Raw genomic sequence first — 17,715 nt, 5'->3', positions numbered from 1 at the left:
TTAGTTTCATTCTTTGATATTAGATTATTGGGCCTTGAAAATTATGATTTCTTTTTAATTTTTTTTGTGAATTATCTCGATCTTATATCTCAAGTCTTGTGTTAATCAAATTAACATAGGTTAATTAGGGTTATTATTATCTAGATATCCCTTTTATATTAAAAAAAATCTAACCTGACCTATCTAGTAAAACCTAAAAGTGAAGTTAAGCCGATCAAAAAAAGAGCAAAGAACAGCTTGATGAGCCTCAAGGCTGACCGAAAAATAAAGAGAAAAAAACCTATTTTATATTACATTTTGCTGAATATATACAAGAGTCATTTTAAGTTTGAGGCAGCAATAAACAGAGTGAAACATTACACTAGATAGAGAACTGATATTTTGTATAATATACCCTAACATAAGAAACAATGACACACATTGCGGTATATGCTATAACTCAGCAATCTATCCTAGAAAAATATCCAGTAATTCTTGTGATGTTCCGTCTCCTGAGCTACACCTGATACCTGACCTGCTGGTTCACAATAAAGAAGTCATGGCGGGTAAATGTATAGCCACCATCAAAACATCAGTCGTGCTAATTTGCTCTGCTTTAACCAGATGTTGCAAGTAGCATGCTCTGAGACAGACATGTGAACTTGATATTTTCTGAGTGATATTGTGTAGCCAGCCGATGCGTACAGAGATTACTTTGACAAACAATTTCAAAACTTTTCCAGAAATTGTCAACAGTAACAGCCAAAACAACTGCTTACCACTTTCAATGATCCAGCTTAGCGAAACGCCCCTTGATTCTTGTTCTGCTATCTGCCCGAACCTTGCGGGATTCGTACCTGATACGTTTATCGTACCTGTTGTTTTTTCACAAGAAGAATGCTGGTTTAAGATTCCCAGAAGAACGACGTCTAAGACCACAACTCGTGCTAATGAATCATCCTTGCTAAGATTATGCAACTTACATAAGTTTATTCAGACCAGAAAAAAGGAGTTCATTTTGAATCTTAATTTCTCAGTCATGTCAATGCTCTGAGAACATGCTAATGTCAATTTATTTTCTTGGCGTCACATAGATTTTAGAAAATTTCACACAAAAACCAAAGCTGAATAGTGTGCAAATTAACTAGAAATGTCGACCTTGGAATGCGCATGTTCAAGTCCTTTTCTATTTGAAAACAGGGATTTGAAAACTCATGCTACTGAAGGCAAACAGGGGGTGCAAATACCTCCTTGTTTGCTTCTTCTCCTTGTATCGTGAAATAGCAGAATCTCTCTCCTGGCTGCTTAATTCATGTGTCCCATCATTTGGGAGAACTGGTAATGTTCCAATTGTAGAAGGTTGTGGCTCTGCTTCATGGCCATCATTTATGTGACTTGCACTGTCACTGATGTTGAACTCTTTTTCAGGAACTGCGCGACTTTCCTCAAAGTTGCTTCCTGGTAATGTCGAAGGAAAAGAAACTTGATTTGCAGCTTCACCATTTTCCTGAATGAAGGAAAGATAAATTAGTCTGCTTTTATTACACTAAAAGAACATGTGAAAGAACATGTGACATTGATAATTACAGGAGCTAAATTTGTGCGGAAAACCAAAGCATAAAAAAAAAAAAAAAACACTAAAAATAAGGTGAGGAAGAGTGTAAAATATAAAAAATTCAAGTTAAAAACTCTTCATTCATACTTCTTTTTATAGTAAATTCTGAAAGTTATAAGATTGAAGAATTAATTAGAACTAATTTCCACCATTATTAATTTTTAATTAGCCAATATAAATCAAGAATTAAATCTAGAAAAACTAAGAATTTTTTGAGTAGAAAAACCATGGGTTTTTTTAAACTAATTTCTCATTCACCTGTAATTTGTTTAATTATAGCAAATTTCCAACAATCCCTCACATGAATGGAAATTAACTCACCAGTTTAAAAACAACTTAAAGATTTGTTGAAAAATATTGATTTAGTAGATTACTACATCAGAATAGGTACTTTTTTACTTTGAACATTTCTTAGTAAAATATTATCAGATTTATTCGGCTAAATAATAAATGTGATGTCTTAAGCTATTTAGTCTTTTATGTAAACTAAAACAATATTACTCACATAATTATCTACCTAGAGATTTTCTTTGGTTTTTATTGTTATGTTCATTTTAGCCCTAAACAACTCTTAGATTCATGAGTGTTTTAGAGAATTCAGTTTTTATTGAAATTCACAAATAAACAATCACATTTTTCACTTATATGCATGATCTTTTATTAAGAGTATTTTGCTATACTTGACCCAGTGTACAAAAATATAAAAATCATTAAAAGCTCAGCTCACCGTTTATCACACTATAACTAACACTTATTTCATTATAAAAATAAGCATGAAATAATAATTTTCTAGTGCTATTGAGAATGTTATATGGCTTAGTTTTTCATTTGAACCTAAATCTTGAAATCTTCAATCAACTAGGTATGGTTAACATCATTACACTCTTTCATCTTTTATAGACTTTAAGTCCATTTCTCTTGATGAAATTATACATAAGCTCTCTCGAAAAATCTTTGGTTAGAGGATCCACAATATTTTTCTTTGATAGTCAATTGAAATAATTTCTTTTGAAAGCATGTGTTTAACGATATTATGTCTACGACATCTATGTCTAAACTTTCAATTATATATACTATTTTGTGCCTTTTTAATTATAGATTGATTATTGTAATGGATACAAATAGTTGGCACTGATTTTGGCCAACATAGAATATCCTTTAAAGAATTTTGAATCCATTCAACCTTCATTTTAGCTTTATCAATAACAATAAACTCTGATTCCATCATGGACCTAGCGATACACGTTTGTTTGGGGAATTTCCACAACACAGTTGCTCCACCAAGTGTGAAGACATTGACTTGTAGATTTTGAATCCTTAGGGTCAAATATTCAATTGACATCACTATACCCTTCTAGTATTACTGAGTAACCTGTATGGTATATCCCATAATCCAAGATGTACCTCAAATACTTAAGTACCCTTTTTATTTTATTTAAATGATTTATACTTGTATTACTTGTAAATCTACTCATTTTACTAATTGAATAAGCAATATTACGTCATGTGTAATTCATAACATACATTAAACTTCTATTTTTTCAAGAATATTTTAATTGGTTTATTCTCTTACCTCTATTCCTGGACAAATGTACACTTATATCAATTGATGAACAAAAAATTTTATTTGACTTGTATACAAGAAATTTACATGCACTACTATTGTATGCATATTCGATAAATACACAATCCACAATCTTAGATCATAAATTAACATTTTTAGGATAAAATATTACTAGATTTGTAAGACACCCTCACAGTTTGATGTATTTGTTGGAAAGCCTTATACCTTTTCACAATTTATATAGTGCCTTTTCTAACATTTGATGGGGATACCTTGTTAAGTATATAATTAACTGTTAGAATTGCCTCCCCCCACAAGCTTTAAGGTGCTCTTAAACTTGTCAACATGTTATTCATTATTTATTTTAATGTTCAGTTCTTACGTTTCATAATGTCATTTTGTTGTGGTGAATAAAAAGTGGTAGTTTAATGGAAAAAAACTATTTTGGAAACAGAATTCACCAAATAGTACTTCATATTCTCCACCTCTATAACATCTTATTACCTTTATTTTTTTGTTAGATTAATTTTCAACTTCATTCTTGTAATGTTTAGCATTTCAAGAGTTTTATTTATACTACTACTTTTTATCTATAAGTATAACAATACCTTATTGAATTATCTATAAAAATAAAATAATATTTTTCTCTACCTCTGGTTTCCAAAAAATTTAATTTATAAATATCTTAGTGGATCAAGTATAGAGGTTCACTACTTCTTTTAAGTGTTTGAAAATAAATTTTTTAAAATTTTGATTCTACATAAATTTCACACTTATGATTTTTTTTAAATCATACTTTGTAATGATTCCTCGATTATTGATATTTGTATAAAATTATAATTCACATGACCTAACATGTTATGCCATACATCAAAAGACTCAAACAAATAAGAAGAAAACATATTTTTATTTTTGTTATGATAATTAGTTATAATGATTATTACATTTATTTTAAAAATATCATCTCACAAATACGTATTTCATATAAACATATTACTTAAATTTATCACTCTAAAATACCATTTTAAAATTATTTTTTCTCAACAATGATCTAAACACTAAGTTCTTTCTAATGTTAGCATCATACAATACATTGTTGAAGATAAGAAGCTTTTCGAAGGTTATCAACCTTTTCAATACTTAGTATCTTAGAGGTTGATGAGTTCATCATGTATAGGTTTTCTATATCCACTTCATTGTAACTGGAAAACATCTTCTCAATGCATGTATAACTTGTAGCATCAGTGTCAACCCACTACTACTCAGGATTGTTGATAATGTTGACTTCGAAAACAACACAAGACAAGTTCATTATAAAACTTTATTAGTGAAATGATGAACCTCGGTGACATTGACTTGAATAATTTTTTTCATAAGGTTTTCTTGCTTACCTTTATTTCTGCAATATTTGGCTAGATGCCCAGTCTTATTGCAGATAAAACACTTGTCATTGAACTTCTTGAAAACTCTTTTACCATTCACAACCAACTTTTTTTTTTTTTGCGAGACTTTACCTCTTGTTCCATAAAATTTTCTTTTGCGACACCAAAATAGTTGATTCTCCTTTCAGATAATTTATTGTCATTTTTCTATTCTCAACCTCAAAATGAGATCTTCAATTATTATCTCATTACAATTATGATTAAGATAATTCTTAAAGTCTTTTCAAGATGATGATAATTTTTCAATGATTACAGTCACATGAAAGGACTCACTTAGAAATAAACTTTCAGCGTATATATCATGCAAGTTGAGTTGAAACTCTTGAACTTGACTCATTACGATCCTTAAATCAATCATCTTTAAATCTAAAAAATTATTGGTTATGAATTTCTTCATATCAACATCTTTAACTTTGTATTTTTTTTTATCTAAAATTTCTCACAATGCTTTTGCTCTCTTGATTGAACTATACACATAATATAATGTATTGTCCAACCTATTCAAGATGTAGTTCTAGTACATAAAATCAATATGATTCCATGCCCAATTGCCATATAATGGAGTTAGATTCATTTTCTGATGATTTTATCACTTTCTCAGTTAAGAACTTAATCAAGTTCAAAATGGTAAGATAGAATATTATCTTTTGTTGTCACTTATTAAAGTTCAATCCATTAACTTTTCAGGTTTTTTACTATGCACCACAAAAGATGATGACAAAATCCTCACTAAACACTTGCCGAAGCAACAATGGTTGGAATAACTAAAATTTAAGTAGAAGACATAATATAATATAAGAAAACACAATAGCCAATCATATTTATAAGTAAATATTTCAGCTTCACAATAAACAAGAAATAAAATAAAAACTTGTAATAAAACAACTTTTTAAATAAAAATATTTAAATCATACAAGATAAAACCAACAACCATTTCACTTATGAAATGTATCGTATATAAAAATAATATTATGTGAATAATACTTTAACTAAAAAAGTTCTAAAAAAAATTAAAGAGGTCACAAATTGTTATGCTGAAAACTTAATATTCTTAGACGAAATTTTTTAGACCATATCTATTCACCACACTAACTTTTTGTATATATGAATAATGATATTTACATGAACAAAACCGATCAGATAATTTTGATGTCAATCTTATATAGTAAAAGCAAGATAACATAAACTATTATAAATAAAATAATAATTCACTTAATGAAAAATATAAATCAATAAGATTTATGATATGCATAATATCATCCAAATAACATGAAAAACAATTTTAGAAGATAAGCTATAACTTCAAAATAGAGATATATATAACAATCTTCTAAAATAAAACAAAAAAAATCATAACATACCAAAATGTTATAGATTAGAATATATGGAAATAAAATTAAATCTATATATGAGAATATAACCACTTAAAAGCAAATTAAATAATAAATTAAATTTTAAAGATGTTAAAAACCTCTTTTATAATTAATCTATATTATTATTTTCATTATTAATTTTTTTTTTCATAAGACAAACTAAACAAAGTCTAATATAAAAGATTTAAACCTTGAGATTATAAATCAAAGTTATATATATATATAGAGAGAGAGAGAGAGAAAGAGAGAGAGAGAGAGAGATAACCTGCTGTGGATTTGAAAAGAAAACCAAAACATAAAAAGAAAAAAAAACACACTAAAAATATAAGGAAAACTGTAAAATCTAAAAAAATTCAAATTACAAATTCTTTAAGATTCAAAGTTAAAAGTTTAAAAAATTAATAAGAATTAGTTTTTATAATTATAAATATGTAATTAATCACAATAAATAAAAAAATAGATATAAAATAATCAAAAATATATTTAGTAGAAAAATAAAATAAAATAAAATAAATTTCTCTTTCATTTATAATTTATTTAATTAAAATAAATTTTTATAAGATAAATGACTGCATTTCCATACGAGTCAGGCTTCAATGTCACTGGTTCAAGAAGCTGACAAAGTATCTCGTTCTTGTGCTGCCTACAAGCAGCTTTACGATTCTGATTCAAGAATAACATCCTGAACCAAGTCAAAACCACAGGAGTCCATCCACAAAAATTGACTAGTATTTAGCACCTAAGGCCTTTGATTTTCAAAACAGAAAATTTTTACATAAAAGATTTAATTTTTAGAAAACTAAAATCTATCGGCAATGGCTAATCGAGCTTGTAGTTTAATTTTTCCCACAACCATTCTGACTAATTTTCAGCCAGAGAAAAAAAGTATACAGTGATGAGGAAATCAAACAAAGGTTCAAGAAATCCCAATCAAATTCATGCAAATATCAACAAAGGAAACTAAAGAGGAACCACAATCAGTCAACTAATTGAAAAACAAAAACATACAGCTAGGTTTGGTTGGTAATCCGGAATTTTTTTCGTTTTGTTTTTCGAAGTAATTTTTTGTAACTAAATGGCTTTGTTAAATACTTCGATCGAGACTTTTCACTACAGCAATGAGCAGAATTGGAACCTTCATAGTACTGACTATAAAAATCATCTGAACCTAACAACAAACCGCTGGAACTAATTTAAGCTTTACAGTCATTATTAAGAAGCAAAAATGGATACTTGCCTTAGGCAAAGGAGGTACTCCTAAAGCCTGGAGATTTGGGCCCGAATCACTGGACATAATGAAATCATCAATGCTAACAGCAGTGCTATCCCAAACGAACAAATCCGAATAGCCATCATCAAGTCCAGACCCCATAAACCCATCCGTTTCTTCACTAAAAAGCATAGACTGCTTAAGACCCATATCTTCAAACCCCAAAATTTCCATCAATTCATTCCCTGAAGGACACCCAGTAAAACCCTCAATCGGCCTACGATTGTGTGTTGAAGGAAACGAAGAAAGATTGTGTCTTTCCAAGTCACAGTTTTGGCAAAAAACAGAGTGCTCTGTTTCACAGAAGATTGAGACAGGGGATGTGTGACAAACATCACAGAGGAGTGAGCGAGTGTGCTTGGAGAAGAGCTGGTTTGTTGAGTGAACTTCATGGTCACAAGAGAGACAAAGCTTAGCTGAGTCAGCTCTGCAATACAGGAGAGCTGTGGTGTCATTACAGTAATCACAAAGTCTTTTTTGCTGTGGTTTGGGGTTCATGATGGTTGTTGTTTGCTGTTTTGGTTCTTGCTGCTGATGATGTTGGGGTTCAAGAGATTCTGTCATTTTATATATATATATATTCTTAAACCACTTACTGTGTACTATAATATTTATTGAGTGGTGATCAATAAGACAATATGTGTTCGTTGGAGGGATATATATAGAATGAGCCAGAAAAGGATGAGAAAGCTGATCTTTCTTGCTGTTCAAGAACAACTATCTTGAATATTGATTGTCCTTTTTGTTTGATTTTTCTAACAATCAATTTCAATGATTTGACATGATCCATCTTTTCATCTTTTGTTTCTCCATTGCCAAGTTCTTGTTTGAATATAGTTTTATTTTTCAAATTTAGCAGTTCAAATGTAAATAAACAATAATTACTGTTACCAAATTAACTTTTATTGAAGATTATCTCTTTCTTATTACACTAGATTTGTGTTCAGTGATTCGCAGCGGGTTGGTAAAAATTTGAAGTAAAAAAATGTTAAAATAAATTTTTGATCTGATTTACATGAGTTACCTGATCAATTAATAGTTTAAATTAAAAATATAGCATTAATATAAAAAACTAATAACAAAAAAGAAATAAAAGACCCAACATGAACCAATTTAAAATATAAAAAACTTATTGTTGAAGGTGAAACATAAAAAAAAAAAAGTTAAAAAAACTCAATTAAACTAAATTAAATCATAAACTTCATAACAATAAATATAAGATTAGGATAATTCCAAAGAAAAAAGTGGATAACATGAAAATCTAAATGGAAAGAAATAAAAGTTGGGGGAATAAATAGTCATCGATATCAAACCATCATGAATCTTGAAATAAGCGTTGCTTCTTCAGATTAAAGGTGCCGAGACATTTTAAGCATTGCCTTGTAACGTAATATTTGGTTACTAGAAAGCCTCACATGTGCTAACCAAACGACGCAGGGGCCGCCCACACGTTGACGCGTGCCTTGAATTTGCCAACATATTTTTTATAAATATATTTAATGTATGTTAATTACAAAAAAAAATCCCATGAACAACCTTTAAATCTAGAATAAAACTAATGTAAAATGATAAAAAAAAATGCCAATTCAATTGAAAGTTTTTTTTAGTAAGAGATAATATCGTCGAATCACTATTTTAGTGAATAGTAATATATGTCTTGTATCAGAATAGTTTCTCTTTCAATTTTTTTTATTTATTATTTTTTCCCTAATCTAGAGTTATTAAATTTAAGTATACTTCACCCAAAAATCCCACGACATCAAACAAAAAAGAAAAAGAGAAAAGATCTGGGAGTTAAAATCTAATCTTTATGACTTTCATGGTTTAATGGTTGCAGTGGAAATATCAAGACATAAATATTATAAGATTTCTTAATTTGTATAAAGGGTATTTCAGCAGCGTAAAAAACGAGGACAATGTAGAATGAAGTGTGTATTCTAGTCATGTACTAGTAGTCAGCAGTCGATATCTGATTTATCTCGGCTCTTCAGGGCTTCATGATTTTAAATTCACAAGAAGAAGAAGAAGAAGAAGAAGAAGAGTTGATACATGAATTGTACTTATAATAAAAAACATTGTCCAGCTAACAAGGGCTTCATTGACTTTTTACTTTTTCAAAACAGTTAAAAGACCAACATACCCTTGAAAGAAAGAGAAAACACTAAAACACTAAAACATGCTACCAGGGTTTTTTCGTTTTTTTCTAATGGTTTTTTCATGATTCTCAGTTTGCATGAGAGTTAAATCAGTCTTTTAATAAATAATATAAAAAAAGAAAAAAAAATAAGCTTGTGTGTGCTATGCACGTAATAGTGAGTGGACGTTGCAACACCTTTCATGCGACGCGTGCGATTATGTCCGGCAATCAAATTTGAACAACCATCATGTATCCTAAAAAAGCTTTCTATATATATATATATATATATATATATATATATATATATATATATATATATATATATATATTTTTTTTTATCATTGTGGAATTTGCTTTATTATTTTTTTGAGTTTTTTTTATAATCACGGTTTTATGAATCGAATTACTAATTTTAAATATTAACTCCGTTTAAGTTTGATTTTTTTTTAAGATTTTTTTTAACATATTGATTTTTTTTCAATTTTTTCATTCGACATCGAGTTATTGGGCTTTAAGCTTATTAACTTGTTTTGTCTTTTTTTTGGGTTATCCTGATCTTATATTTTAAGTAGTAGGTTAGTCAGGTTAATTCATATTTTTTTCTCAAATTTTTTTTTACATTGATTTTTTTCTCTTTAATCTTTTGACATTAAATCATTAGTCTTGAGTTTTATGATTTTTTTATGAGGTTATCCTGTAATTAGGTTATTTAAGTGTTTTTTTATTAATTTAATTTTTTTTCTATGTTGTTTTTAATTTTTTTATGATTTTATTTTGCGTGTAGTAGATTAGTCAAATTAACTCAAATTATTTTTTTTATTTAATATTTTTTTAATTTTTTTTTTTAAAATTTCATACATTAAAATTAGATTACGAAACCAAGATTCAAATTATCTTGAATTGGTTTCCGTTATCAAGCACAGCTGGCGGTGTAAAGCGTACGACCTCGCTAGTCATATAAAAAAAAACTTGCAAGATCACTTTTAAGAAAAAAAAAAAATCTAAAAGGCGAGGACTCCCACGATTACTGAAGAGCACAAAAATCTAAAAGGCGAGGCCCCACACTTCCTGACGACCACAAAAAAATCTGAAGTTCAAATAGTTGAAAAACACACCTGGCTTTGACCCGTCCCTTGCCTTCGCTTCATCATGCTAAATTGCTAATATTCCACGGGGATCAATACGAGCCACCCTTAAGTTTTTTAAATAAAATTAAAGTTAATTGATTTCTCTTTTAAAATCCCGTTTATTTACTGAAAAATAATTTTTTTTAAAAATAAATTCTAGAAAAACAAATTATTTTTTGATATTTAGTAGGATAATAAAAAATAAATTAGAATACACTTTCCAGTGTTTGGTTATGTCATAGAAAATGAGTTGAATAATAACTTATTAATGTTTTATTTTTTTTAAGTTTATTAAAATAATAAAGAACAAATCTTACAAATTAAAAATTTGAATAATAATAAAATTGAAAAAAAATATAATTTCATAAATTATTTTAAATAAAATAAATAATAATCAAAATAATAGAGATCAAATTTAACAAATAAAAAAATTAAAAGATGAAGAAATTAAAATAATAATAATTACTATTTCATAAATTATTTCAAATAACAATGATAAAAATAATAAGAGAAAAGCAAATAACAATTATAAAAATGAGGATCAAAGTTAATATAAAAATCAAATTCTAAAGGATGAAATTGAAAAAAAATATTCAAAACAAAATATATATAGCAATCAAAAGTTTGAGAACCAAATTTGATATAATCAACAAATAATATGACATTTCTAAATTTTTCATAACTTCCAGAAAGTGTTTTCCACCCAAAATAAAAGAAAAATATTTTCCTGAAAACCAAGCTAAATTTTCCTTTGACTGAAAAGTATTTTCCGTTGATCAACTTTCCTAACAATAAACAAACACATAAAAATAATTTTCAAAAAACTACTTTCTGTCAAACAGACAAAATATAAATACATCCTTTTATACACTCTGCTCTCATACTTGTTCTTATTTTCTTTTATATGCCCTTTTATCACTTTTTGGATAAAAATGCCTTCCAAACCATAAAAAAAAGTTTAAAAACTGATAAAATATTTTAAAGATATGAGGAAAATTATAAAAAAAATAGAAACTAACTTGTAAAATCTAAATAAAAAAAAACCATGTCCACAAAGTCTTGTAATGAAAATGTCTATACAATAAAGTAAATTCTGCAAGACACATTTTTAAAAGTTTACCTATATCTAAAGGATAGATGAATCGAATAACTCAAAAGATTATCCATGGATGAATTGGCTGAAACGAAGGAAAATCTATCGATTAAAAGATTAAGGAAACACAGATTTTTTACAGGCAATTCATGTTCTTCCACCAAATCACCTGGACTGAAATTAATTGGATCAAAGGAACAATCCATGCCATTAAAATTTGCTGATGGAAAGAACATTAGCTAGAATGAGAAAAATAAACAAGGTCGGCGTCACAAGTTTGTTGCCGATATCTTTTGCTGATTGACAAACACTTCATTTTAGCAACCGGTTCCTGCAATCCTTCGGGTATTATACGAGGCGCACTGTTTGCACTTGTGCCCAACAACGTGAAATGCGACTTTGCTAGTGCTGTTGCAGTCATTGCAGAGGATGGAGACCTGTATAAACACCCAAGCGAATGAGAGAAAATCCCGCATCAAGGAATTTTCTTTCTGCACCAAGAACGGGACATGCATCCATGTTTATTTGTGGGCATCTGGGTGTGTGGACGGACAGTCAGATGTAAATGTAATTATGATGAATGTTTACATGTCCTACCCAAATTCCCAAACCCAGGAAAATTAGATGGGTTGCGCAGCCTACCAGCATTGTCCATGAATGAGCAAGCGTTCCAGCTTTCTCAGATATGCATATGACGAGGCTCCCTAAAATGCATTGATTAAAACACCCATTATTGACACAGTATTTACCATGAATTTTCACTGAATTTCAAAAACCTAGTCCAAGTCATATGAGTTTCAAAGCACCAATATGATGGACCAAATGAAGCTTCAAGAAACAGCTTTAGGGAAACATCAGTGAAGTGGGTAACCCATCCTCCAACATGAAGAATGCTACTTTTCGAAAGGCCTTATAATGCACATATCCTTTTCTTTTGTCAGTTAATATCAATAAAGAAGGAATTGTTCAAAATAAAGCATGTACACAGAGTTAAAAACAGACAACCAGCTCTTCAGAACGAAACTGAAGGTGGCCCCAAACCACCCCTCTATTATTCACTCTTTTTTTTATCTTTTAGACATCAAAGGACAGTCTACTTTAAAGAACTTTTGGTGACAGTTAGTATCAAGTCCGTTTAGTAGCTCTGGATACTTTGAATAATTGAAGGGTGGTCATTGCAGATTTGAAATAATCAAATTGAAACTGGAAAAAAAGGACAAAGAGACTACCTCATACTGGTATTGCTCGGGCATTTGAACAGCCTCAATCTATCAAAAGAAACTTCCCCAATTATTGCAGAATACTACTTTATAGAAATTACGCAGAAAAAGTTATAACTTATAGTTACTATAATTATCATCGAAGTTAAAGGCTTAAAGCGACCATTCAATAATCAAGCAAAGATCTACATAAAAAAAAAACCTCTACACAACAGACACAGCTACATGCTAGAAAAAAAAAAAAAATTACTGCTCCCATGTAGCAATATATATGTACACAAGGCAACAGCCAAGCTTTGTGATTCCAATCCAAACTACACCCAATAGAAATAGAAGCATCACTCCAAACCAGGCAAAGAGAGGGAGTAAATGGGAGGAGACGGAAGCTAGGTTTATTTGAAACAGTGGTGGGCAAAAGGTATCATAAAGTCTACGGTGAGGGCCAGAATCAAGTCAATCAATCTAATCTTGTCTATTCTACCTTTGACATTACAAGAGCTTGCTATGCTGTCCATTATCCATTCAATATCATTACTTGGCTGCATGAGATCAACTCATATACAAGTTCATATGACCTATGGTGCAGTCAATTAGCCATTGCTGTGTAGCAACCTTCTTTCCACCACACTAATATATCCAGGGTGCTGGAAAACAACCTTTTCTTCCAAGGCATGGCATGAAAGCATGAACTATAGCTCAAATTTTTGCAGCAATTCTGACAATTAAAGGGGGGAAATGTCATACCTCCTCATCTAGCATTTTCCAATAATGTGAGGTGTCGATCACTGTCTTGGAGCAGATTGGACAACGATACCTGGTAATCAAATTAAAAATGTTGTATACAAAACGTAATCATTTGACTTGTTAAAATCAATTGAAAACAAATACGTAGATAACATCTATGAAGTTTACTGCTGTTGTTTAGCCATTTCACGAAAGCAGTCCATGTGCATGGTATGTCCACACTTCATAACCGTTGCTTGTTTAACTGAGTCAAAAAGATACTGTTGGCACATTACAACACTGTCAGAACATAAAAATTCCTTTTCATTCCTGTACATTTGTGTGAGTCAACACAAACCTCGTAACAGACAGGACAGTAATTTTTCATGGAGTTCTCAACACATGAGTGATTATCACGCATATCAATTGCATAGCAAGATCCTGCACACTTCAAATCATTAGGGAAGATAAAGCAATGTCCAATTGGTCTGCAAACTAATAGCATCCACAAGATAATCAACAGGCAGCTAGAAAATTGCATGCAGAACCCAAGGGCAGAATAATGGATAAACTATTTCCCTTAAGATTGGCCACTGGCTCTGTAACTTTTAGAGCTAGTGTTAATACACTAAAGAGACAAAACGCGTATTCAGGTTGCTCCATCTAGACTTTTTCTATGTTATGACAAATCTTGAGTTTATAACTTCATACATTATCTAATGCTAGCTGCTCACCCAAGTGCCCTTTTATTTTCTCAACAGGTGATTTCAAGAATCTCCCAACAGACAAATCCGTAGCTTTTTAACTTAATTTATAATTTCTTCCTTTTCAGCTCCCAATTGCCTACCTAGAGAGCTTCAGTTTATATATTGCATTCTGGTTTTAAGTCCCATTGAGAGCTTGAGAGTTTTACTCAAATCTGCCAACATGGCTAACTTATGAAAGTGCAATGTGATTTTCTTTCTTGTATGGTATATTTAACCAGAATCTTATGCCCGGAATAAATAACCAAATTATCATAAGTAGTAGTGCCTAATAAAATTATCTCAGGGTTCACCGTTGACTTACTATCAAATCTAATTAATAAATGATAATATTCAAAATTAAAGTCATAGGCAGTTTGGGAACGCGGTGCAAACCTCGTTCAATCAAAATTTTAATTTTTTTTTTGCTAAAAATAATTTTTTTTGTATGGTTTGGATCGTTTTGATATGCTGATCTCAAAAATAATTTTTAAAAAATAAAAAAAATCAGTTTGATGCATTTCGGTACAAAAAACACTTTGAAAAACAACCACAACTATACTTTCAAACGGGAAAAACCCATCACAACCTGCAGCAAGCTACATGCATCAAAAAAACAAAGTGAAAAGACAAGTGACTGAATCACAAGAGTCAGAAAAGCAGTGAGTTACAAACCACATTTCTCACAGTGAAAAAAATTTTCACGGCCACCGAGTCTGAAAACAACAATTCAGGTAACAGTAAGCATAAACACAAATTATGACAGCAGGAACAACAAGAAGGAAAGATATCGCCCCTAAGAAACGAAGCTAGCTATGGATTAAATGTTTAATGAAAGTCTCTTAACTAACCTACAAATCCCACAACTATCACAATGGAACTGCTGTTTGCTTGTCTGCAAAAAATTAACACCACCACAATTAAACCAGAGCAATCCTAATATTAACTCGTCATACTGTCAGTCATCTCAATAAATTATAACTCAATATTCACTTACATCATCGTCATAGAATTTGCAAATATCACAAAAATATTCACCCATCTTGACACCACACTTATTGCAAACCTGAGCAACCTGAAAAAGAAAAAAAAAAATTTAAGATTAAGGTTATGAATATTTTTCGTTTTAAAAATATTTTTAAAAATTTTAATTTTTTTTAATTTAATTTAATATTTTTTTTAGTGTTTTCATATTATTTTAATACGTTAATATAAAAAATGATTTTTAAAAAATAAAAATGTATTATTTTGATACTTTTTCAATGAAAAATACTTTAAAAAACAAACACAACCATATTTCTAAACCAATCTTATAAAAAACTTATAAAAGACATTTAAAAAGCATTTAAAAATTAAAATCACTTTAAAAAAACATTTGATAGGGTGTGTTTGGCTTGAAAGAATCTTATAAAAAACTTATAAAAGACATTTAAAAAGCATTTAAAAATTAAAATCACTTTAAAAAAACATTTGATCGGGTGTGTTTGGCTTGAAAATATAGTGGCTTTTTGTCAAAGATACAATACCTTTTAACACAAACCACACCTCTAAAAATTATAAAAACATTCTTTTTACTCGAAAAAATCACAAGCTACCTCCCATTCAAACCCCCTCAAACCCACTGGGTTATCCATACCTCTTGCTCTGTGTTGCAAACTGAACAAATAACCTGTAACACCAATTGTTCAATGAAATCAAAATAAATCCATAAGAAGGAAAAAAAAAAAAGAAGATAAATTAAGAAATTGAGCATACTTGTTTAATATCGGTCCTGACTATTTCATGACGATCCTTGGGATTGCTCAGCGAGCTCTAAGACACACACAGAAAGAAAGAAAAAATCCCTAAACTGAAAAAATAAAAAGAAATAATAGAAGCAGATAAAGGGAGAGAGTTGGTTACGGTAGCTTCATTATGGCAGTGGCGGCAAGAAAAGATATGGTTGCAACATGGAGCTCGGATTTTGCATCTTCTCCGGTAGTGCTCGCATCTATTATTATCACAGCACCAAAAGAGAATAAGAAAAGAAGAAAAAGAGAAATATAACGATGGGGTGCGAGAGAAGAGAGCGAAAGGTTACAGACCCATATAGGTGTTCCAATTTTGCGGTGTCTTGTAGCTGCTCTGTGCTTCTATGAGACTGAGAAGCAGGGTTTTGCTCTTCCATAGCGGTTGCGGTTGTTTTCTCCAGAAGAAGCACCTGATTTTCTTTTATTGTTTATAAATATACAGTGTCAATCCCTCGTTTCTCCGTTTGTTTTTCCTTTAAAACTGCGTTTAAGACTTTAAGTGCATTTAGTTTAAAAAATATTAAATTAATATTTTTTTAATAGTTTTGAATGGATATAATTTCATTGCGACGAACAAGAAATAAAACAAGCTCTATTTTCTAACAGCTTTTCAAGGAATTCTCATCATCGAAAACACTAAATAGAATGGGCAAATCACTATAGTGCATACATACACGTGGCTCTGTTTATTGCCTCCGTTTTCCTTCTTTTTTTTTGTTGCTATTTTACGACTAAATTGATAGCTGATATAAATATATTTATTAAGAAATGAAAAGATTAAAAGTGAAAGGATGAAAGTAAAAAAAGACAGATAATGGATGGTGCTTCAAAAACCAGGGTTAAAAGTTAATTTTGATCCTTCTACTTTTTAAATGATCAATGCCTAGTCCCTTAATATTTCAAAAATTCAATTTGGATACACAATTTTATCTTTCTTATATTTTTAGTTTCTAATTTATAAGAAGAGTGAGAATGACTGAATTCTAGTTATAAAAAGAAACAAATATCAATTGATATCAATTCCAACAATGAAAAAGGTTGGTTCTAGTATTAACGAGTTTTTTTCAATTAGGGAAATTTCTCCTATGTATTCTTTGTTCTTTCCGTCTCATGAGATGATAGATATGAGTTTGAATTTTTTTTTATTTTTAGCTTATTTGAGGTTATATATAAGTTTATCAAGGTATATATATTGTTTCTAAATGTTTTGGATTAAAAATAATGAATTGAAAATCAAGATTTTTGACAACAACAATCTATGGTTTGACTTTCTAGGGACACTCTTGTTATTAAAAAGACAATGCATCGCTTGTGATAGTTTTTTTTTTATATATATAAAAAGTCACCTTCCCTTTAATATATAAAAAATAAATAAATTAAAGAGGCATGGTGTGAGAGTTAGATCTTTTTTTAAAAGGGTCAAGCGCATAGGCCCGTGCACACTCCCGACATTTTTTTTCTTTTTCCTTTATGTTTTCCCTACGTTTTACACTTTATTTCATTGACTAAAAAGTAATTTGAGATTCTTTTTATTGGGCATCATTGAAATTCCATTTTTTTTAATGACATCATAACTTCTTTATATATATATATATATATATATATATATATATATATATATATATTTATTTATTTATTT

General features: G+C 29.7%; 2 protein-coding genes across 5 annotated transcripts; both read right to left on the bottom strand.

Moving 5' to 3' along the window:
• Positions 1-270: 270 nt before the first annotated feature.
• LOC7491323 (zinc finger protein CONSTANS-LIKE 13-like) lies at positions 271-7,877 on the bottom strand. Of its 3 annotated transcripts, none has more exons than XM_024584951.2 (4): positions 7,211-7,877; positions 1,227-1,486; positions 759-854; positions 271-517 (listed from the first exon to the last, which is right to left on the bottom strand). In XM_024584951.2, the coding sequence occupies exons 1-3, from the start codon at positions 7,805-7,807 to the stop codon at positions 764-766; spliced, it is 948 nt and encodes a 315-aa protein (XP_024440719.1). In that variant the 5' UTR covers positions 7,808-7,877; the 3' UTR covers positions 271-517; positions 759-763. The 3 variants fall into 3 exon arrangements, with proteins under 3 accessions (XP_024440719.1, XP_024440718.1, XP_024440717.1); XM_024584950.2 differs by having other exon boundaries at positions 271-514; XM_024584949.2 differs by having other exon boundaries at positions 271-854.
• A 3,804-nt stretch (positions 7,878-11,681) lies between these two features.
• LOC7491321 (E3 ubiquitin-protein ligase MIEL1) lies at positions 11,682-16,658 on the bottom strand. 2 transcript variants are annotated; one of them, XR_002977501.2, is made up of 13 exons: positions 16,371-16,658; positions 16,189-16,276; positions 16,042-16,098; positions 15,923-15,955; positions 15,284-15,361; positions 15,138-15,181; positions 14,962-15,002; positions 13,902-13,984; positions 13,733-13,824; positions 13,565-13,634; positions 13,302-13,476; positions 12,830-12,868; positions 11,928-12,037 (listed from the first exon to the last, which is right to left on the bottom strand). XR_002977501.2 is itself a non-coding variant. In XM_024584269.2 (12 exons), the coding sequence occupies exons 1-12, from the start codon at positions 16,451-16,453 to the stop codon at positions 11,918-11,920; spliced, it is 828 nt and encodes a 275-aa protein (XP_024440037.2). In that variant the 5' UTR covers positions 16,454-16,646; the 3' UTR covers positions 11,682-11,917. The 2 variants fall into 2 exon arrangements, 1 of the variants encoding a protein (XP_024440037.2); XM_024584269.2 differs by lacking the exon at positions 13,302-13,476 and having other exon boundaries at positions 11,682-12,037; positions 16,371-16,646.
• Between the last annotated feature and the right edge of the window lie 1,057 nt (positions 16,659-17,715).

Source organism: Populus trichocarpa, chromosome 14 (assembly GCF_000002775.5).
Source record: "Populus trichocarpa isolate Nisqually-1 chromosome 14, P.trichocarpa_v4.1, whole genome shotgun sequence".
In the NCBI taxonomy this organism is placed as follows: Eukaryota; Viridiplantae; Streptophyta; class Magnoliopsida; order Malpighiales; family Salicaceae; genus Populus; species Populus trichocarpa.
This window is presented reverse-complemented; position numbering and strand designations above follow the sequence as displayed.